Source organism: Gracilinanus agilis, chromosome 2 (assembly GCF_016433145.1).
Source record: "Gracilinanus agilis isolate LMUSP501 chromosome 2, AgileGrace, whole genome shotgun sequence".
In the NCBI taxonomy this organism is placed as follows: Eukaryota; Metazoa; Chordata; class Mammalia; order Didelphimorphia; family Didelphidae; genus Gracilinanus; species Gracilinanus agilis.
In genome coordinates, this window is record NC_058131.1 from 465,847,792 (window position 1) to 465,870,885 (window position 23,094).

The 23,094-nt window shown below is 35.9% G+C and overlaps 1 protein-coding gene across 2 annotated transcripts in view; it reads right to left on the minus strand.

Moving 5' to 3' along the window:
• Window positions 1-23,094, minus strand: part of SYT16 (synaptotagmin 16) — a 120,010-nt gene that overhangs the window by 13,688 nt on the left and 83,228 nt on the right. For both annotated transcript variants that reach the window (XM_044662011.1, XM_044662010.1), the window contains exon 4: window positions 3,532-3,975. In XM_044662011.1, coding sequence (XP_044517946.1) covers window positions 3,532-3,975 — 444 coding nt within the window. The remainder of the gene's footprint in view (window positions 1-3,531; window positions 3,976-23,094) is intronic.

The window sequence follows — 23,094 nt, forward strand, 5'->3', positions numbered from 1 at the left end:
ATATACACACAGATAATAATACATTTAATATAGACCAGAATTCCCCTTAGAGTAATTTCCACTTGAACATTTCAACAAAATTTATCAGCACTCGCCCTGCCTCTCTGTTCCCCATTGTTTCTTAATGAATACAAGCAATGCGTGAGGTCATGACTATGGAATGCTAAATTATAGCATACAAAACAGTATCTTTCTTTTTTTAAAAAAATACTTTTTGGAAGGTTGTAAATTGTATATATTATCTCCCTCCTCCCCCCCACCCAGAAAACATATTAAAATGAAATTCTTTAATTCACTCATTTTATACAAGTCAAAGTAAGGTTATATACTTTGGATCTTTGAGGGGGTAAAAAAAAAGGGGGGGTAGTCTGACTTTTTATTTCATCCACATATGGAGAATGTCCAGTGTGGAAACTCTCTCCACTGATCCAGTTAGGGGACTCTCCTGAAACATACAGTCTCAGGAGGGAGCTGAATGGATAGCGTGCTGGGATTTTCTTGGCAAAGATACTAGAGTGGTTTGCCATTTTCTTCTCCAGTGGGTTAAGGCAAACAGAGGTTAAGTGACTTACTCAGGGTCACAAAGCTAGTAAATTTCTGCTGCTGGATTTGAAACTGGATTTTCCTGACTCTAGGCCTAGCACCCTATTTACTGAGCCATCTAGCAACCTCAAAGGATAGTATAGTAATAGAGAACTGGAAGAGTCCTTAGAGGTCAGATATTGTATAATTAGAAAAACTCTTCAACCCTTGGGCTCCATCTCCGAGAATTCTTTCCTCTTCCCAAAATTCTTTTTCCCTTTTCTTTTACATGCGTCTTTATGTTATGATTTATATAGTTCTGTAACTCCTCCCGCTCTCTTCTCCCATGTTCTTGGTCTGGGAAAGCCTCTCTTTACTGAAGGTTTTTTTCCTTTCCTCTATTTTTCAAGTGATATTTAATAAATCTTATAAAACATATTACTTGAAGTATTGGATATTCATTTTTTAACCTACACTAGTATAGCTCTATTATTTTACAGATGAGAAAAAAATAAGGATCATTGAGATGAATCGACTAGATTTAGAATCAAAAGAGCTTTATTCAAATACTAGATATACTACTTACTACCTGTGTGAACTTGGAAAAGTCAATCACCTCTACTTGCCTCAGTTTGCTCATCAGTAAAATGAAAGATTTAGATTAGATTGCAGCTAAGGCCCCATCTAATTCTAAATCCTTTGATTTTACAAGTCAAAGATGGGTCTAAAAATGAAAATCAAATTATTATATGTCATTTAAAAATGGAAAAAATCTCAATATTCAACAATCAGGGGAATGGTTAAACAAATTGTGGTGTGCTGATATAATGAGGGAGTGTGACATAGTAAACAGAGAAATGATCTCACAGCAGGAAAACTGGGTGTTCAAGTCCCACATCTGGCATATATTCACTATATGATCTTGGGGAAGTATTTTTTTTATTTTACAATGCCCCCCAGAAACTCTCTAATACTAAAACTTGCAAAGTAGTGTCGATATTCACTGATACAGGAATTTTCCATAATGGAGATTTTCTATACCAATTTAATTGTGGGACTATACCAATTTAATTGGTTTTAGTTGCATCATTGCAATCTGATACCATCCTCTATTATGTTAATAGACTACAATGATGCAACTAAAACCAATGTACATGGATAAAACAAAGAAATTTAGAAAGATCTTTATGAAATGATGCAAAACAAAATCATTGGAACTAAAAGAATGGAATAAAAACTGAATGTCAAAAAGAAAGAATAAGTGAGATTGAATAGACAAAGAATTCTGATGGTAACTTGAAGTGAGTGAAATAGTTATGATTTAAGTGCTGAAATTGGTTAATTTAAATATATATATATTGTCACTAAGCAAATTTAGTTATTTTATTGATGTTCAAAGTTAATTTATAATCAAATGTTATTTAAAAAAGAACACAACCTCCATATAACTTGTTCAATCAACATTCATTACTCATCTAGTACACTAAACAGTTTGGAAAGACAGAGAAAGAAAAAGCTCCTGCTCTTTCTTATTTATTATTTCACTTCTCTAAATATGTTTTCCTTGTGTAGTAAATCATGGAATTTGGAATAATAAATTATCTGTAATGTTCCTTCCACCTCTGATTAATAATTAATAAGAAAACAATAGCTCTAAAAGGAGAGTAGACAACTCCTCTATCTCTCTGTGGTTTTTGCTCTTCATTACTACCCATATAGTCTAATCCAGGCTTAAGAAAGCAAGAAGAAAAAAAAGATATCGATAAGTCAGTATGAGGTTATACTCTGTAGTATCTTTTATAAGAGAAAAGTGAGGGAATAGTCTGAACTTTGATTTCATTCACATGGAAATTCCAGTGTGGAAACTACATTCCTCTTCATATGTGTATATTTCCTAATTTTTTTTCCATATCTGCCCCCAAAGTTAAATTACTAAAATTAAAATACACTAAAATTCCATGATATCCCACTTGATCTAAACTCTGTCTTTATATTTCTTGACCATTGACTAACATTTTACTTAGTCCTGTATCCTTCCTGGGTGATATAATATTAACTCTGTGACTATCTCAAAACAAATTATAGTAATAGGCTGTACTATACTCTATGATGTAGAATATTTTAAGTAATTCTCTGCTTTAATGCTTACCTATTTTTTTACACTTAAAAGTTGGATATTAAGATGCAAATTGCCCAATTTCTGAAAGTACAGAAATGTAATGAAATACATTCCTCCCTCCCTCCCAGAAATAGAAATTACAATAATTATGAGCAATTAATAATATACTTATGTTGTCTCATTAAAAGAGCTAAGAATCTGGTGTTTAAAGTCTTAGCTCCATTCTTTGTTCTGTAGACTTATGACAAAAGAAAAAATCCGCATGATCCAACAGCAATATTCAAATGGTCAGCTTTACTAAATGGAAGGTCTCATGCACAGATGCAAATATCTAGTGCAGAAGCTAACTTCTCAACTTGCAGACCAAAATGGTTCTTTTCTAAAAACCTATCATAGGAAGAAAAAGATGCCAGGAGCAGGAGGAGGACACACAAAGATCTTATTTTATGGAATGCGCACCAGGGTCAGAAGGTATGAACCATCACCTGGAGTACGTTGATGCTTAGCTTGATGATAATGCCTCAGGTTTGTTTCTGAAAGCCTTGTCTGATTTTTTTTCCAGGGAAAAATTCAATTATCTTTGAACATCAAAGATAATTTACTCCTCTTATGTTCTTATATCTTACCCTCACCCTATTTCAGCCACTACTTTCATTTCCTAAAATGAACAAAAACTCAATAAATCTATCACGTTAATGTGAAGTTGAGCATAAAGATCCCTTGAACCAGAGGCAAAAATTAGTGGCTTATAAAATGATTCCGTGTAAAAATCCAACAGAAAATTAGATAGAAGGATCAGCTAAATTCTGATGTCACTCTAAATCAATAGCTGGCAACTATCACCCCTCAATAAAATAATTTAAATTGGTTACACTACTATATATACTTACACTCATATTACTCCTCGGCTCCAAAACCAGAGTCACTTTCATTTGCCCTCCTTGGTGCAACTGGCTAAGATGAAACAACTTTTCTCCCATCATTTTCTCTCTGTTCATCTTGAGTGCAGCGTAGAGCCTGAATCGGACTGCATGGCCCCCCAAATCTTCAGGCTGCAGTTTACTAAAGAACACCTTCTCTTTGAAGACAGGGGTGGGCCCTCTTTGAACACTGGTCTTACCCCTTTGCTTCTTGCTGGGAAGCAATACAGTGTGGACTTGCCAAGCACTGACACCACTGCGGTCTTTATCTGGAACATTCCTGGCCTTTACAATGGTCACTGCAAGCTTTTGGCTGGAACTGTTATATTCGAAGATGACATCTAAGTCTCCACACTTCGAGATGGGTTCAGGGGCACTGGAAGGGAAGTGAGGAACATTGAGTCCATCTCGCTCCTGTGACAAGCAGAAGATTAAGATATGAATAGGGAAAACATTTATCATTTTTCAGCAGTCAATAGAGTCCTTACAAAGTTCATGACTGCCCAATACAATTGGCACCGACAGATTTGCTTAGATATTAACATAAAATTAAACCAAAAATGGCTCTTTGTCAATCACTGACTGCCATGATTCTACAGCCACTTCCCAAGTATAAGGAGGTCACTCCAAGTTCAAATTGTTCCTATCAACTATGGTTGAGCCAAATGTCTCCTTTTCTTCTGAGGACTCCAATTTCTTCTGAGGACTCCAATCTTTCTGGTGACTCAGTACAGAAAACAATATGAACAGAGTTGTGCATCCCTATATCTATATCAGCAATGCTTTTTGTTATTTATATTTATATCGTATTTATTTATTTATTTTGTACTATTTATATCATAGTCATTTCTCAATGTCCAATGTCTGTCCCATCATATAAATTTGACCAACAAAATGACTGTATTAACAGTACATGAGTAAATACATTTTCATTCTGCAGAGGGGAAGTAAGCCAATGTTTGGTCAGTACCTGAGAGTTGCGTTCTCTCAAGCAATGAAATTTAGCATTGATTCTGATCACTAATAAAACCACTAAAAAGATACCATCTTTCCTATTTATAAATCAACCTCCCCCCAAAAAATATGAAAGTCTCTATACATATCAATATACTAACAAAGATTTGTTTGTTTTGACTTCACATCAGGAATTACAGACACTTCCTTCTCCCTTGATGTAACATGAATCCTTATCCACATTTTGTGAGTTATTTTAATTTTAGGACCCAAAACATATTACTATAAAAGTTGAGGTTTCTTTCAGAATGAGAGGAAAGCTTTCCATATCCTTTCTCTCTGAGCATACAAATACATAAGAGTTTCTATTCAGGGACATTTATCCAAGTAAGTTTCAAGCAATAAAAGTGGTTGCTATAGAGATTGGTTTGAATAAAAACGGCATGCATATGTATATGCATAAATAATACTAGAGAAGAGCCTTCAGAAGATAAGTTAAGCCTTCCCACTGGGAAACTGTCGCATTCCCCTGTTAAAATACCAATCTCTTCTATTCTTGATTACTTGTACATTGCCTGACTAATTAAAAGCCATGGCTAATACAAAATTTTTATCTTGGCCAGCAGAGAAAGAGTTCTAGCCCAGGCATCAGAAACAAATGGATTCAGATCCTTAGTGACTTAGGTAAGCCAATAATCAATAAACATTTATTAAACACCTCTCTGTGCCATATACTACGTTAAAGCCCTGGGATCAAAAGAAAAAAATAAAATAGTGCCCATCCTCAAGAAACATGTTCTTTATTAGGAGAGGTGATATATACATGCAGCAGTACATACAAGACAAATTTTTAAAGGGGAAAGCATTAGTGACTTGGTTAATCATAACAAGCTTCTTATAGAAGATGGTATCTGCAGGAAATTAAGAATTCTAAGGACCAGAGCCCAGGAGGGAATGTATTTTTGTACTTAAGAGACAACCCACACAAAGGTATTGAGATGAGATTTGAAGACTGTTGTACAGAGAACAGCAAGAAGATCAATGTCACTGGATCATAGAGTTCAAAAAGAGAAGTAAGGTGGAAGAAGCCTGGAAAAGCAGAAAGGGCTCAGGTTATGATGGACTTTAAAAACTAAAGAGAGAATTTTATATTTGATCCTAGAGGTAACAAATAGGGAGTTCATGGAATGGAACATGATGGTAGTGGCGTGGTCATATTTGCCCGTTAGAAGAATCATTTTTACAAGTGATTGGAGAATTGATTAGAATGGGAAAATACTTGAGGCACAGAAACCAACAAGCAAATTATTAAATTCCAGGAGTGAGGTGATAAGGGCCTGCATCGGAGTAGTGGCAATGTCAGAAGAAAGAAGAGGGCATATACAAGCAATGTTGCAAAAGTAGATTCAACAAGACTTGGTAAATATTGGATAAAGGGCATGGGAGAGAGTGAGAAGTTGAGAATAACACCTAGCTATGTAACTGGGAGGATAGTGGTACAATGGATAGTAACAGAGAAATTAGTAGGAAAAGGGGAGGGAGGGAATGGAAGATAATTAATTTTAAACATGTTGAGTTCAAGACATCTATAGAACATCAAGTTTGAGATGTCCAACAGGCAGTTAGAAATGCAAGATTGAAAGTCAGGAGGGATGTCAGGGAAAATTAAATTTGACAATTATCTGAATACCTATGATAATTGAACCCAAAAACGCTGATCGGATGACTGAAGAAAATAGTACACTAGGAAAAGAGACGAGGACTATGGACAGAGCATTGGGAGACACCCACAGTGAGCAGGCGCAATCTATATGAAAAAAGGGTGCAGCAAAGGAGAATGAAAATGAAGTCAGTCTGGCCAATATGGCAGCAAAAGAAAGTTAAAAATATTGAAGGGGATGTGGCAAAATTGGGACACTAATACACTCCTGGTAGAGTTTTGAATTGGTCCAACCATTCTGGAGGGTAATTTGGAATTATGTGCAAAAGGTTTTAAAAGAATGCCTGCCCTTTGACCCATCCATACCACTGCTGGGTTTGTACTCCAAAGAGATAATAAGGAAAAAAGACTTGTACAAAAATATTTATAGCCATTCTCTTTGTAGTGCAAAAATTTGGAAAATGAGGGGGTTGTCCACTAATTGGGGAATGGCTGAACAAATTGTGGTATCTGATGGTGATGGAATATTATTGTGTTGAAAGGAATGATGTACTGGAGGAATTCCATGTGAACTGGAACAACCTCCAGAAATTGATGCAGAGTGAAAGGAGCAGATCCAGGAGAACATTGTACACAGGGGCACAATCAAATGTAACAGACTTTTCTACTAGCAACAATGCAATGACCCAGGACAATCCAGAGGAGTTTATGAGAAAGAACACTATCCACATCCAGAGAAAGAACTGTGGGAGCAGAAACGCAGAAGAAAAACATATGATCAATCACGTGGTTCAATGGGGATATGATTGGGGTTTTTATGTTAAAAGTTCACTCTATTGCAAATATGAATAACACGGAAATAGGTTTTGAACAAAGATACATGTATGACCCAGTGGAATTGCTTGTCAGCTTTAGAAGTAGGGAGGCAAGAGGGGTGGGGAATCATGAATCATATGACCATGAAAAATATTCTGAATAAAAATATTTTTAAAAGAAAATAAAATCAGTCAGCTTTGAAAAGAACTAGGAGAGTGCTATGTCACAAAAACCTGGAAAGAAGAGAGTTTCAAGAAGAGGATAATCAGCAGAATGAAAGGCTACAGAAATGTCAAGGATAAAAATCAGTCTAGAATTTACCTCTAAATGTACATATAATTAAGGAAATCCTTGATCCAGACAACATAGAGGGCTGAATTCTAAAGTATCCTATCTAAAACCTTAGTTATAGAGGTCCCAAAGATCAAAAGACAATTGACAGAATTGAGAAACACTAGTAGTGAGTTTAAACCAGTAGTGTTAAACTAAAAAAGAAACAGGATTCATATGAGCCATATACTGCTTTAGAAAACTACAAATTAACATTATCCATGTTGTATTATATTTTTATGTATTTTATTAAATATGTCCCAATTACACTTTAAAGCTACTAATTTAATAACTATGGAAAACCATTAACCAACTTGGGTACATATGTATAAATATTTATGGATTACAGCAGAGCAAGAACAACCCAATCTATACAACTAACCAAAATTATGATGTGGCAAAAGAAATAGTAGAAATTAACTTCTTATAGCCAGTGTGGAAATATTCATTAATTACATATAATGGTTCTCTATAGTTTCTACATGTATGTTCAGTATGAATAAGGTATTGGTATTATATTTAACTATTATTTTACTGGTCAGTGTTTTGCTGTTTTTTCTTGAAAATACTTGTGTAATTTGTATCATATTTTGCTTGGGTACATATGTGTGAATATACATATTAATTTCACTATATTAATCATATTCCTTAAGTTTTGCTCTCCCTTGTAATGTATTTGTTGTATATGATATTGAGGTGGTTTGATGGATTCTAAGTGACTTTGCAGGGGACTAAAATTTTTCTCCAGAGGGAGAAATGCAACACCAGCTTCAATAGTTCCTCTCAGAAAGACTTTTACTTTATCTTTAAGAGGTAATGGAAAGCTGAAAAGACTAGTAGTTTAACTGGGGAGGTTGAATACTTCAGAGAGAGAGAGAGAGAATTGAGACTAAAAAACTTCTTTAATGAGAAACTGAAAGATTAACCCATCAAGGAAAAGGAGTCTGAAGAAACATTTCCTGAGATGATTGAGTTTGAAGCTTATCTTGCAAATAAAAATTATGAATGAGTTCCTTTAGAAAAGACTTTACTATCCTGACAGAGTTGAATGGTAAGACTTTCCAGACTAATCTTTAGTGGTAACTCTGGGTATCATCTCTATCATAGCTGATGCATATAAATAATTGTTTATGTTTTGTTTACTGTCTGATGTACTAATAAGTTAAATAGCCAGCAAACTTCCTCTTTATTTAGGAAGGAAATTAGAATGACTGAAATTGAGGGAGAGATGAACATAAGTTCATGGGGGAAAAGATTTCTACGGGTCATGTAATAATTAATTTCTTTAATAAGGAGGCTAGGATCTCAGGGTTAATTGATTAATTAATGGAAAGATATATTTTAGTCACTTATGAGGAAATATTGGGATATAATCTTTGTATGCCTTAAAACCTGGGAATAAAAATTAATATATAAAATGATCCAGCAGATAGAAGGGAAATCACCTCATCTAATCTAGATGAGTCATTAGTGCTAAAAATCTGTTACTCATAGGTGATATAATTCAAAAAACTTGTTACATATCCAAAGTGCTTTGCTCAGGTTAAAACATTATATAAATTTCAGTTATTATTTTACATCGCCCTCCTTCATCAGAGCTTTCATCATAATCTCTCCCAGACAAGAAAAAATTTTGAACTACTTTTTGGAATTTCATAGTCACAATTAGCACTAGATTCCCAATGAGTGCACGTCTACCCAAGAAGACTCTGCTTCCATATTTCACCTATATCCTATCCCCTCTCATCTTCCCCATCTTTATCATTGCCCTCTCCTACCCTATCTAGAGAGTGTGAGAACCAGACAACCCAAACTCCATGCTTAACTACACCCGCCAAAGTCAAACTCTCCTCTGCTGCCTACTGTCTCCCTCTCCTATCACCAACAACTGTTGCCCCATGGGAAAATATATCTAGTTATATCTCTGATTTCATATCCCTTTATTTTTCCTGCACTTAAAGATTAATTAACATTTATAGACCTTTTTGTCTATTCCAATGCCAAGATAAAAATTCAATGGCTAATGAGTCTGTCTACACAGATCTGTCAGGTCATCCATTCAGAATAATGAACTGTGTATAAGTTTTCACTCAGTCTGGGAAATCTCAGGGGGAAATTAATGGATGGGACTCTAAAACAGTTCCAAGAATACTGAGTGGGTCTCAACTCCCTAAGGAGTTTGTGCTATGCCTAGTGTCATCCTGAGGTGTATTTAAGGAGGATATTCAAAGTTCCTTCTTGGGTTGATTCAAAAGACATTATCTTATGGTGCCAAGAATGTCTGTAATAGTTGATTTTTTCAATGCACTTTACTTCTCACCTGGAATTTTGAGATTCTTCTCTCATGAAGATGCTTTTAATACCACTAATGCAATGAACCTTCCTAGAATGTAGATCTTTATACTTTAACCCAATTTTGAAGATTTTCATTAATTACTCAAACAGTATAAAGTCAAGATGAGACCGAAAGTGCTTGACTCCTCATATCCTCACATCCACTCTTCTAAACTTCCAATTCCTTCACTGTCAAATTTTCAGACTGAGACAAAAAGAGTACTTGGCTTCTGAAATATGATCATGGAGTCTGAAAAGCTTCTTGCAGAACAAAAATCAATATTTGTCTCCTTTTAATTCTGATATTTTGAGGTTTCCTTCTCTCTTTGTCAAAAGCACCAATATTCTTCCAGGCTTCCAGTTTTGTAACTTTAGAATTATCTCCAACTCTTCATTCTCCTTCAGCCCACAAATCTGATCAGTTGACAAATCTTAACATTTCTCATTGACTCATCAGACTCCTTGTCTCTATTCACACAGCTTAATTTAGGTCCTTGATTTAAGTCCTCACACTTAGATTATTGCAACATTTCCCAAATTGGCCCCAAGTTGCTCATCATTCCACTTGACCTTTTTTTCACATTATCCCCCAAAGTGGCTCCATAAAGCATAAATCTGAACCTGTCAATATCCTTCTCAATAACCTCCAGTAGCTCCCTATTGCCTATAAAACGAAATATAAAGTCCTCTCTTTAGCTTTTAAAACCTGATACATGTTAAAAACCAGTGGAAATGCGCATCGGCTATGGGGGGGGGGGTCAAGGAATGAAGGGGAGAGTAAGAGAATGAATCATGTAACCATGTTAACTTTTCTAAAAAATAAATATTATTAAATGTTAAAAAAAACTTTTCCACATATCTTCGCAACCTCATTGTATATTATTCCCCCTCGTATTCTCAGCCATTTAACCAAACTTGCCTTATATCTATTCTTCACACACATACACTTTATATTACACTCCATCTCAGGTTACACACACACCTCCACCATCTTCCCATCCCTGGAATGCTTTCATTCCTCACCACTGCCTCAGAGAATCATTTTCTTCAAGATACAGCTCAAGTACCAGCTCTTACATGAAGTATTTCATGATTCCTCCAACTGTTAGTGCCCTTCCTTCCAAACTACCTTAGCTCTAACTATTTTGTGTTCACAAGCAGCAGGATGCACAATCCAAACTTGCACGACTCTCAACTCTCTGAAGAAGCGGAGAAGACAGGTCTGAAGATCAACAAGAAGAAGACCGAGGTGATCACAGTCAACAGCAGACAGGACCTGCCAATCCAACTACAGGGAGAAAACATCAAGGAGACGGACCACTTCACCTATTTGGGTAGCATAGTCAGTAAGGACGGCGGGGCAGATGAGGACATCAGAAACCGAATCAACAAAGCCAGACAGGCATTTAACACCCTGCGGTCTGTCTGGACCTCCAGAACACCAACAAACTCCAGGTCTTTGTTAACAGATGTCTACGCTACATCTTGAACATCAGATGGCCTGAAAAGATCTCCAATGCTAGTCTCTGGGAAAGAACAATCCAGTATCCCATTAGTCAGGACATAAAGAAACGTAAGTGGAGATGGATAGGACATACGCTACGAAAACCGGAAGACAACGTAGCCAGACAAGCATTGAGCTGGAACCCTTCAGGGAGGAGGAAAGTTGGAAGACCAAAACAGACCTGGGGAAGATCTGCCGAAATTGAAACAAAAATGGTCGGAATGACATGGGCCCAGCTAGGGGAAGTTGCCCAGAAAAGAGTCCGTTGGCGTGAGATGGTTGCGGCCCTATGCTCCTAAAAAGGAGTCAACAGGAATAATAATAATAATAATAATAATAATAATAATAATAATAATATATTCTTACTATTCTTACATATGTGCTTGTCTCCCCTGAGATAATGTAATCTCCTTGGGAGAAAAGATTATTTCATCCTATCTATTCATACTCTCAACTCCTATCATATTGCCTGGCATATATTGCCTGGCACATAGTAAGTACTTAATAAATGTCTGTTTATTGATTTTTTTATTTAAGATATGAATATTTGAATCAAAATTGGCATTAAGGATTTTTTATTGAACTAAATTCTTTTTTCAGTAAGATATGATTGATGTCATCTATACTGGCCCAAGTTATATATAACTACAATACATTTCAGATACCAGATATATGGCCAATGGAGGGCCTAATACTTAAGGTTAAGAGACAAATAAATCAATTCTTACAAGAAGAACTAAATCTCCAAGACAGGCAGTTACGGGAACAGCTTCAAAATTGCACTTGAGGTTCTACTATAGAAGGACCAAATTACAGTTTTTTGTCTCAAAATAGATGCCTGGTTGAATGACACAAAGAGATGTCTGGATATTTTCAGTCTGAGAACATTTAGTCCACTCAATACAAAGTCTTCTATTAAGCTACACAATGAATTTAAATGAGAGGTTACTAATAGCAGTCAATTCAGAACCCAGGTGTATAGTATTCAAAGGACTATAGCATAATATCAACCAATGGTAAACATCTCTTTTTTATGGTCACCTTATCCTCCCTACCACCACCACCATTGCCGCAAAAAAAAAAAAAAAAAAAAAAAGAAAAAGAAAAAGAAAAAAAGAAGAAGTAATCTATGTATTTCATTGTGTGAGATATGGTTTAAGTCTTATCAGGAAGCGCATGGTGAATTATGACATACATAGTATTTATATGCCTATTTATCCTTTGTGCTTCTACATAAATGATTGCTTTTAATAGCTAAAAGCCAGAGAGCTAAGCAGTCATTTTCATTCTTTTCCTTAGGGCACAAAAAGAGAGAGACAGAGGCAGACAGTCACACAGACAGACAGACAGAGAGGGATGGAAGGAAGGACAGAAGGAGGGAGAGAGAGAGAGAGAAAGGGAGAGAGAGACGGGGGGGGGGGGGGGGGGGGGGGAGAGAGGATGGTGAGAGAGAGAGAGTAGGAGGGAGGGAGAGAGAGAGTACTCTCCAGATGCCCCAGTGGTTTAAAGGGGCACACCTTTAACAATTTTTTTAACAATACTCACCTGGCATATTTCAGTTATTAGGCTATAATCCAAAAGTGCTATCATCATTACTAAACTGACACAGGAATTTAACATATGAATCAACAAATATTAAGGGCTTATAGGGTGGGTGTAATCAATAGTTCATCAATAGTTATACAAAGAAAGGCAAAACCATGGAAAACAGTCCTTGCCCTCAAGTTTACATAATAATATGAGAGACAACCCATAAATAAAAAGGTACAAAAAAGAGTAGAAGGAAAGCAACCTTACAGAAGAAGTAAGTGGTTAGGGGGACTAAGAAGGACTCACAAAGTAAACAGAACTTGAGCTGTCTTGAAAGAAGCTACTAATGTCAAGAAGTGGAAATGAAGAGAAGGAGCATTCCAGGCATGAATAAGAGCCAGTGCCAAAACATGTAGATGGGAATTAGAGTAGTAAATAAGAGAGAGAAATAGCAAATAGGTTGGTATGTAGTAGTAGGAGGAGGAGGAGGAGGTAGTAGCAGTAGTTGTAGTAGTGGTAGTAGTTGTGATAGTGGTGGTGGTAGGCAGTGGCAGTGGTTGTGGTAGTAGTGGTAGTAGTGATAGTAGCAGTATTAGTGGTGGTAGTGATGATAGTAGTGGTGGCAGTGACAGAAGTATTTCTATAACGATTTAAGTTTTACAAAATACTTTACAAATATTCTCATTTTATCTGCACAACAAATCTGGAAGGTAGGTGCTATTATTTTTCCCATCCAAATGAAGAAACTGAGTCAGACAGAAGTAAGAAACTTCCCCAGAGTCATACAACTGGTTAGTATCTGAGGTTGGATATGAACTCAGACCTTCCTAACTCTAGATCTAAAGATCCGTCCAATGTATCATCTAGAAAGATCAGAATTAAAGCTATTAATAGAATGCTATAAATAAATGATATAAATAAAATAGTATAAAATAAATGGTATAAATAAAAAATTAATCCTGAAATCACAGCATCATCAAATGAGTTGATTCAATCAAATAAACTCCATTTTCTCTCGAATAAAGGCTGTTTATGTGTGTGTAAGCATGTTTCGCATAAAGTTATCTTTATTTGATCAGCACACAAATTCATTATAATTAAACATCATGAATACATTATAAACAAACTCTAACCTAACCTCACAAAAATTCATTCTAATTTCACTCAGCCTAAGGTTCATTTACAATTCATTTCTAAGGAATTAACTGCCCTCTGAAATATCTTATTAAACAAAAATTCCAAGGAATCAGTCCTATACATCAGATCACATATGCCTACAGTTTGAAAATATTCAAGGCCTTGAATCATTTCTTCCAAGTTAACTTAAAATTCAAAATCATATTTCATATATTCATTATATGACAGGAAACACCTACAGTAGACTGGATCTTCATGGAAGGAAAATTCCAAAACTCTCAAAATGAAGCCAATGCACATGCAGTAAATATCCACTTATCTCAAAATAAAAAAAACTAGAGTGCTCAATTCACCATTCTGGGGCATACATTCTACATTCTATTTTCATTATAAAAGGCAAATATCCATTATTGGATTAAAAAAATTTTTTAATCCTTCCATATTGTTTTCTAGAATGAGTATAAGCAATTCACAATTCTGCCAACAGTATGCCTGTTTTCCCATAGCCTCTCCAACATGTGTCATTTCTCCTTTTTTGTCAACTTTGCCAATCTAATAAATATTATCCACTCCACTTTGCATCTGGTGCCCTGCCTGGTTTCAACTCTACTAAACAAAATGTCCCTCCCAAGATAAGCTCATCACTTCTAAACTCACCACCATGCTGTTAACTCAAACTCTGAATGATTCCACCTCCTTTAGTCACCGGAGGACAGAGGAACAAACTCCTCCCAATATTTACAAAAAGGCAGAAACTATACTCAGATCATTTCACTTTCATTTGCTACCCTGCCTAGTTTCAACTCCACAGGAAAAAAATGCCCCCATGCCAAGTACTCCCTAATGTCCCATTCCCATTCCCTCCCATTCCCTCTCTTATTTCCTGCCTTCTTTCATGCAGTCTCCCACTTTATATTCTAAGCTCATGGATATCAGGGACTATATTTTTATTAATTTATTAATTTCATTCTTTGTACTTAGCACATTGACACATAGGTGCTTAATGCTTATTTGGATTTGTCTTAGTATGAGGCTAAACCTCATAGTTACTTTAATTTGAATTTCTCTGTTAGTGATTGGGAGTATTTTTCATGTTAATTGGAAAAAATTAAAATAAAATAATATAATGTTGAGATTTTTCATCTTGTCATCATGTTCTTTTGGGAGATACAGAAGTAGTTTTTATACATCTTGTCTCTGAGATCCACAAGTTTTGTTTACAGAATGATATTTTTATTTTCTAATATTCTTGAGGGTTTTTTTCTGTATATTGGCACTCTCAATCTACTGTAAACTTCCATAGACCAAAGTGAAGGTCTCCATGGCCCTGGAAAGAGGGAGAGGAGATTGTAGTGCCAGAGTGGGTTTTGATGTAAGCCTATGTTTTTGCATTGTGTCTGCTAGTAGGGCATGAAGGTGGGGCAGGAAAGAGATTCTGAGTGAGCTCACAATCAATAAGTGTTAGTTCCTAGGGTTTTTTAATCTTATTTTGGATTCTGGGTATCTTAGACCATGGAAGCAACTGAAGTTGCATTATCTGGCATTTAATTTCTGTTTTAGAGAGGTCTGAGAGGTAATGGGGATCAGAGAAAATGTCTACTCCATCATCTGGTTGTTCATCCAAGTTATTAATTTTAAGACATTTGCTCTGCTGTAGGAAATATAGGTATATATGCAACATATGCAATATATGTATTTCCTCTAATGAATGTTACTTTAATATCATTATGAAAGAAAAAATAGAACTTTCGTAGAAAATGAAATTCCAATTGAAAGAATTCACAGATCATCTCCAGAAAAGGAAAAAAAAGGCTACTTCCGCTACATAGGGGCTAATTTTAATGATTCAATTTAGAGACAACAAGTTCTGTAAGCCATCAGGAGAAAGACCTTTGAATACAAAGTAAAGTTCATTTAAATTATATAAGAATATTTCCCACTTACTAGAAAAAGAAGAAAGAAATGTAACGTGTTCTGAAGGGCACTGGAACTCGGGATGCAGCCAAGGGTGAGCTTTCTGACAAATGTGAGCTTAATCATACAGGAAATAAAAGATGAATGTCCAATAATAAAGAAGAGTTTGAAATATTTTTAGAAAGAAAACCAAAAATGAAGAGAGTATTTGCTTCTCAAACACCTCAAACAACAGAAATGTAAGAGGAGTGAAAATTTAGTCAACAGAGAGTGACAACACAAAGACAAGCCCCAGTTCTTTCTATGTACACATATAGAGGAGGCATTAGTGAAGACAGAAAACTGATAGAGGTGATGGAGAAAAGGCAGATGAGGGGAATTACAGACTTCAGCCTGGAAACACTCTGCCTACAGATGAATGCTGCTTTTGTGGAACAATACTATAACATAAAAGGACACATGAAAAGTGGAAGGGAAGCTAGAAAGAAGTGAGTGATGCTCCTGGGTCAAATCAAGGGCTAGCAATGAGAAGGTGGCCTCTGGGGTCTGACAAAGAAAAGAGCCCACAAGAGAATGGGTGAGGAAGATGGAATGGAATTGAAAGGGGAAGGGAAAGAAGAAAAATTTATTTTGAATGTGGGAGAGGTTTGCTGATAAATAGTCCTTTGGGTGAATGGGACATGAGAATCTTACACTGGATATAGCCTGGGGAGTCTGATGTCTGAAAAGTCTACTTGTTCTGAGGGAGTGGGAGTTGGAACTCCTGAAAACAAATGGCACCTAGAGGAATGGGAGAATATTGACACAGGGAGATTTCCAGTCAAATACAGAAAAAAATATATATCGACGAGAGTTATAGATCAGTAGGAGTAGGGATAGAGGGACCTTGTCATGAGGCCAAGTCTTCTCTGACATTTCTAATAATTGACATTGTTTTGAGGCACAATGGGAAAAGCTAATAATAATAATAATATTAAGCCCTTCAAGGTAGTGGCAAAAAGCACACAATGGGTATAGTCAAGAATGGAAAAAATGGAAACTTTAATTGCATGAAGAATACAGAGAAAAGAAAGACACCAGATAATTGGGGGGGGGGTATGAATCAGAGAATGAGGATATAGAGCAGTGATGGTGAACCTTTTAGAGAGGGAATGCTGAGACCCACTCCCCAGACTGAGTGCCATGCCCACCCCCCTTACAGACTATGTGCTATGCCCCTCCCCTTCACTGGGTTTGGGGTGTACCCTGCCTCCACCCTTACTCCACACAGGGGAGGGAGAAAGTTATCCCACTGGGCTGCTGGGCAGAGGGGTCAGGGGATGTGAAAAAATGTCATCAGGCATGGTGGAGGGGGAAATTTGAGCAACTCTGCCTGAGGCCATCTGCCTTTCTAGTAACAAACTCTGGTTTGGGGGACAGCAGCCACTTGCCCATAGAGAGTGCTCTGGGTGCCATCTTTGGCCCCTGTGCCTTATGTTTGCCATCACTGATATAGAGGAAACAGAAAGAGAAGATAATGAAGAGAGTAAACAAAATTGTATTTAGAACGTGTCACAAAAATGAAATTAAAAAACAATACTAAATAAAAGGAGAGAAGAAGGGAGAATCTACTTGATTGAGTGGGAAAAAGTGGAAGGCAAACATAAATAACCACATAAAAGGAAGAGAGAGGAATTTTAAAAAAACATAAAAGGAAATGGATCAAAATTGAGAAGAAAGGATCAGGGCTGAAGAGAAGAGAGTTAGTGGGGAAAAGACCACCTTAAGAAGATTCAAGTTAAGTAAGAACACAATGCTGTGTTTTCAGCAGAAAAGGAGGAAAAATCATAATTTGAAAAAAGATTTTAGATATCAACATTTTAGACTTTTAAATGTCAGTGGATTAAACAATACAATAAATTGAAAAATAGAAATTGGATAAGGAAACAAAACCCAACGATCTGTTTCTTACAAGAAACACATCATTTTAAAAGCAAAGACAATACACAAAATAACACTGAGGATGTAAGGGGGAAATTATCAAAGTGAATCCAAAAAAAGTAGGAGTTGCCATTACACTATTAGACAAAGAAAAAATAAAAAAGAGATAAACAAAGAAAATATACTTTGCCAAAAGGAACTATAGACAACAAACCAATATTAGTAATAAATTATATTTTCAGGTTCCAAGTACTTTAGCATCAAAACTCGTAAAGGAAATAATTTCTGAGCTTCAAGATGACATAGAAAGCAGCACAATGGTGATTGGAGACTTCAATATCCCTCCATCTATTTTGAATAAATCTAACAGAAAAATAAATAAAAGGAAAAACTATAAAACTGAAAATTTTCTATAGAAACTAAAGTTAAAAGATCAATGGCATCTTCTAAATGGGACAGCAAAAGAATTTGTATATATTTCTCCATATTACATGGAACTTTTATCAAAATTGGCAATGTAATAGGGCACAGAGATATTGTAAATAAATATAAAAAGAAAAAAATAGTCAATACATACTTTATTGGACATTTTATAACAAAAATAGAAATTGGTTCATAGACCATAAACAAAAGATGTAGACTCAAGTGAAGACTTAATATTGAAATCTAAAATAAGAAGAAATCATAAGAAGAGTAACCATGCAAAATAAAATTATGATGATTAAACAACATACAAAATTTTCTAGGATGTAGCTAAAGCAGTCCTTGGGGCAGAATCTTATCCTTATAACTGCATATTAACAAAATAGAAAAGAGATTAATGAATTAAATATGCATTTTTAAAAATATTAATTAAAAAGTAAGTAATTTTAAAAGGTACAAAAGAAAAATATTAAAAATTGGGGGGATATAGATAAGTTGGAAATGAAAAACATAGAAATGATTTTTTAAAAAACCTAACAGCTAGTTCTTTAAAAATTAATTATAAAAAGCTTTAATCTTGAGGGGCAGAGCCAACATGGGTAAGTAGAAGTCAGAAAGCTTAAACTACTATGAGAATCCTCTCCAACCAAACTTAAAATAAGGACTCAAAATGAATACTGGAGTAAAGGAAACAACAAAAAGATGGGGTGAAACAACTTTCATGAAGAGAACAACTTGAAAGGTAAGCAGAGAGGATCTAGTTCTCTGGGGTAAGAGGGGAGCACAGCCACCAGGAGGCCACATCAAGGATACCAGGAAGCCCCCACCACACACACATTTACTGTTCCAGGTTCTGAACCTGACCCCAAGCCAACATCGAAAACCTAAGACTTTGTCTAAACAAAGAGCATTGCAGCCCCAGGCACTTCAATAAAGAACTAAGCCCCAGCCCAAGCCTCCAGTAAGGCCCCAAGCCCTAGTACAGAGCAGTCCTTAGTGTGCCTGGCTGGTGTAGGTCCAGAGAGAGGCTCTGAGCTCCTGCCTGGGCCCATAGCTAGTGTGAGGCCAAGGGGAGGCCTGAAACCAAGAAGGAAATACTGAAAGCATCCAGAAAGAGACAATTAAAAAACCATGTACCTATAGTCAGTATTACACAGGACTTAGCTGCCTCCAAATTAAAGGATGAGAAGGCTTGGAATATGACATTCTAGAAGGCAAAAGATTTAGTTTTACAACCCAGAATCACCTACCATAAAACTGAGTTTATTCTTTAAGGGAGGAAATGGTCATTTAATAAAATAGAAGATTTCCAAGAATTCCTGATGAAAAGACCTGACTCAAACAGAAAATTTAGTGTCCAAACATAAGATGCAAGAGAAACCTAAATAGAGAAATAAGAAAGAGAAATTTTAAAGGATTCAATGAGATCAAAATGTATATATTCCTAAGTGGAAAGATGACATTGTAATTCTTTTTTTTAAACCCTTACCTTCTGTCTTGGAATCAATACTATATATTGGTTCCAAGGCAGAAGAGCAATAAGGACTGGGCAGTGGGGATTAAGTGACTTGCCCAGGGTCTAGTAAGTTTCTTAGATCAGATGTGAATTTAGGACCTTCCATCTCTAGGCCTGGCTCTCAATCCACTGAGCCAATCAGTTGCCCCCCACCCTATATTTATAATTCTTAACATTTTTTCGGTATTAAAGCAGTTAGGAGTATACATAGGCAGAGGATGTGAGAGTAAGCTGATTAGGATATGTAAAAAACAGGGGGGAAAAGAGGATTGCACTGAGAGAAGGGAAGGGAGAAGTGGAATGGGATAAATTATTTCACCAAATGAGGCATGAAAAACTATTGCAGTCAAGGGGAGGATAAGGGTGGTGATGGGCAATACTTAAACATTATCCTCATCATAAGTGACTCAGAAAGGGAATAGCAACCATACTCATTCAGGCATATATTCCTACCTTAACCTATAGAGGAGAATGAGGTAGAAAAGACAAGGTAGGGGGCAAGGAGTAATAGAAAAGAGGATTCAAAATAAAATACTTGGTAGGAGGGACAGAATAAAGGAGAAAAAGCAGGTTCAAAAAGGGAAAATATGATGGAAGGAAATACATAGTTGGTAATCATACCTGAATGTGAATGGGATAAACTCACCCATAAAAAAGAAGCAGGGAGCAGAGTGGATTTAAAAAATAGAATCTTATGATATGTTGTTTATAAGAAACACATTTGAGGCAGGGAGACAAACATAAAGTAAAGGTAAGGGACTGGAGCAGAATTTATTGTGCTTCATATGAAGTAAAAAAAGCAAGAAACACAGTCATGATGCCATACAAAAAAGCAAAAATAAATCTAATTAAAATACATAAGGAAGAAAATTACATATTGCTAAAAGGTACCATCGACAATATATATGCCACAAATGAGATAGTCTCCAAATTTTTAAAGGAAAAATTAAATAAGCTTCAGAAGGGCATAGACAATAAAACGAAACTATACCTCAACCATCCCCTTTGAGATCTAGATAATTTGAAGCAAAAAGTAAACAAGAAAGAAGTAAAGAAAGTGAATGAAATTTTAGAAAAGTTAGAACTAATAGATGTCTGGAGAACATTGAATGGGAATAGGAGGAATATACCTTCTTTCAGTAGTACATGGTACCTACACTAAAACTGAAGATATATTAGAACAGAAAAATATTCACAAACAAATGCAGAAAAACAGGAGTAATCAATGTATCCTTTTCAATGCAATAAAAATTATAATCAATAAGGGTCTGTGAAAAGACAAATCAAAAATTAACTAGAAACTAAATACTCTGATGCTTAAAAATGGGGTGGATCAAAGAACAAATTATGGAAACAATAATTTCATTAAGAAGAATGACAGTGAGAAGACAACATCATAAAATTTATGGGATATAGCTAAAGAAGTACTTAGTGGAAAATTTATATCTTTAAACACTTCCATAAATAAAATAGAGAAAAAGAAGCAATGAATTGGGCATGCAAGTAAGTAGAAAAAGAAGAAATTGAAAATCTCCATTTAAAGACTAAATTGGAAATCCTAAAAATCAAAGGAAAAATTAATAAAATTAAAAGAAAGAGAACCATTGAACTAATAGATAAAACTAGGAGTTGGTTTCATGGGGGGGAAGGAGAAGGGGACCAAAGATAGTACATTGGTTAATTTAATTAGAAAAAGGGAAGAAAAATCACTCACTATTTGAGAAAAACTGCTGGGCAAATTGGAAAACAGTAAGGCAAAAATTAGGTTTAGATCAATTTCTCACACGTTGTACCAAGATAAGATCAAAATGGGTATATGATTTAAACTTAAAGAATGGTATTATAAGTAAATTAGGGGAACATAGTTTAACTGTCATATCTATGAAGAAGGGAATAAATTATGACCAAACAAGAGAAAGAGAAAATTAAAAGATATAAAATGAATAATTTTGATTATATTAAATTAAAAAGGTTTTATACAAACAAAAGTAATGCAACCAAGATTTAGAAGGGAAACAACAAACTGGGGAGGGAAGGAAATTACAACAAATTTCTCTGATAGAGGTTTCATTTCTCAAATATATAAAGAATTAAATCAAATTTATAAGAATCTAAGTCATCCCCAATTGAAAAATTGTCAAAGATTATGAATAGTCAGGTTACATACAAATAGGATAGAAGAGGATTGCACTTTGTCACAGACTTTTCCTATATCTGTTGAGATAATAAAGTTTTGGATGTTTTGCATTTTAATATAATTAATTATGTTGATTGTTTGGCTAATGTTGAAACATCCTTGCATGCCTGATATAGATCCCATTTTCTCATAAGGAATGATTTATTGAATAAACCACAGTTGTCTGAAAGGATTATGTATATAAAAAGAAGTGAAATGTTCAAGTTGAAAAAAATTATTTATGTGAAATTTCACTAAGAAAGGTTTAGTATTATATTTGTGTGTATATTATGTATTTATGACTAGTAGGCATCCCCCCAGGAGATGAGACAAAATGGTCAAAGGATATGAACAGTTCTCAAAAGAATAACTGCAAAATAATCACATCCACACAAAAATGTTCTAAGTCACTAATATTAAAAGAAATATAAATTGATACAGGTTTTCCTGGTTAAGATGGCGGCAGATTAAAAAGCAGCCTTTTAACCTCTCCTAACCAAAACATATAGGACTCCTCAAGAAGACATAAAAACAATTCCAGAGGAATGAAGGGACCCCACAACAGGGCACAGCATTGGAGGTAAGTGGAATCGGGGCATTTCCATGCTATAAAGGGGTGAAACAGCTCTCACTAAAACGCGAGTTGAGCAACCCCCTACCCACCCCACATTATCTACAGTGCCAAAGCCAGCACACAAGAGTTAGAGTAAGTTTGGGGCACGCATTAAGTCCTTGGCAGCTACCTGGGGTCACCAGGGCCTGCTCCTGAAAGCAGCAAGATTTAAGACCCCAAGAGGCTAAAGAATGTGCGGACTTTGAACACAGACCCTGAGTGCAGGCATGAGTGCAGGTGTGGACACAAGCCCAGACACAGATCCTGAGAGCAAGCGAGGACTAAGATCTTGAGCGCAGGCGAGGACCTTTAATGGGGACCCAGTGCAGAGAGGTGCACAACTGTGGAAACAGTGCCCTGAGACTGTTAAAGGAGCCTTGGGCAGAGGAACAAGCAAGGGGACCTCCAGGAGGCGTGACCCTGAGAACAACTAGATCTGAGACCTCAGGAGCCTAAAGAGCTCAGACAGACCCTGAGTGTGAGGATAAACCTGAGAGGGCACAGGGCTAACAATGGCAAGCCAGAGACAAGAACCCCAAAAGAGAAAGATCATCAAGAAGAAATCTTTAACACTCAACAACTTTTACACAGAGAAAATCCAGACAACAGAGCAAACAGCAGAGGAGAACAAACAAGTAATCATATCCAAACCTTCCCAAAATAATGAAAACTGGCCACAAGTTATTGAAGAGTTCAAATCTGAGAT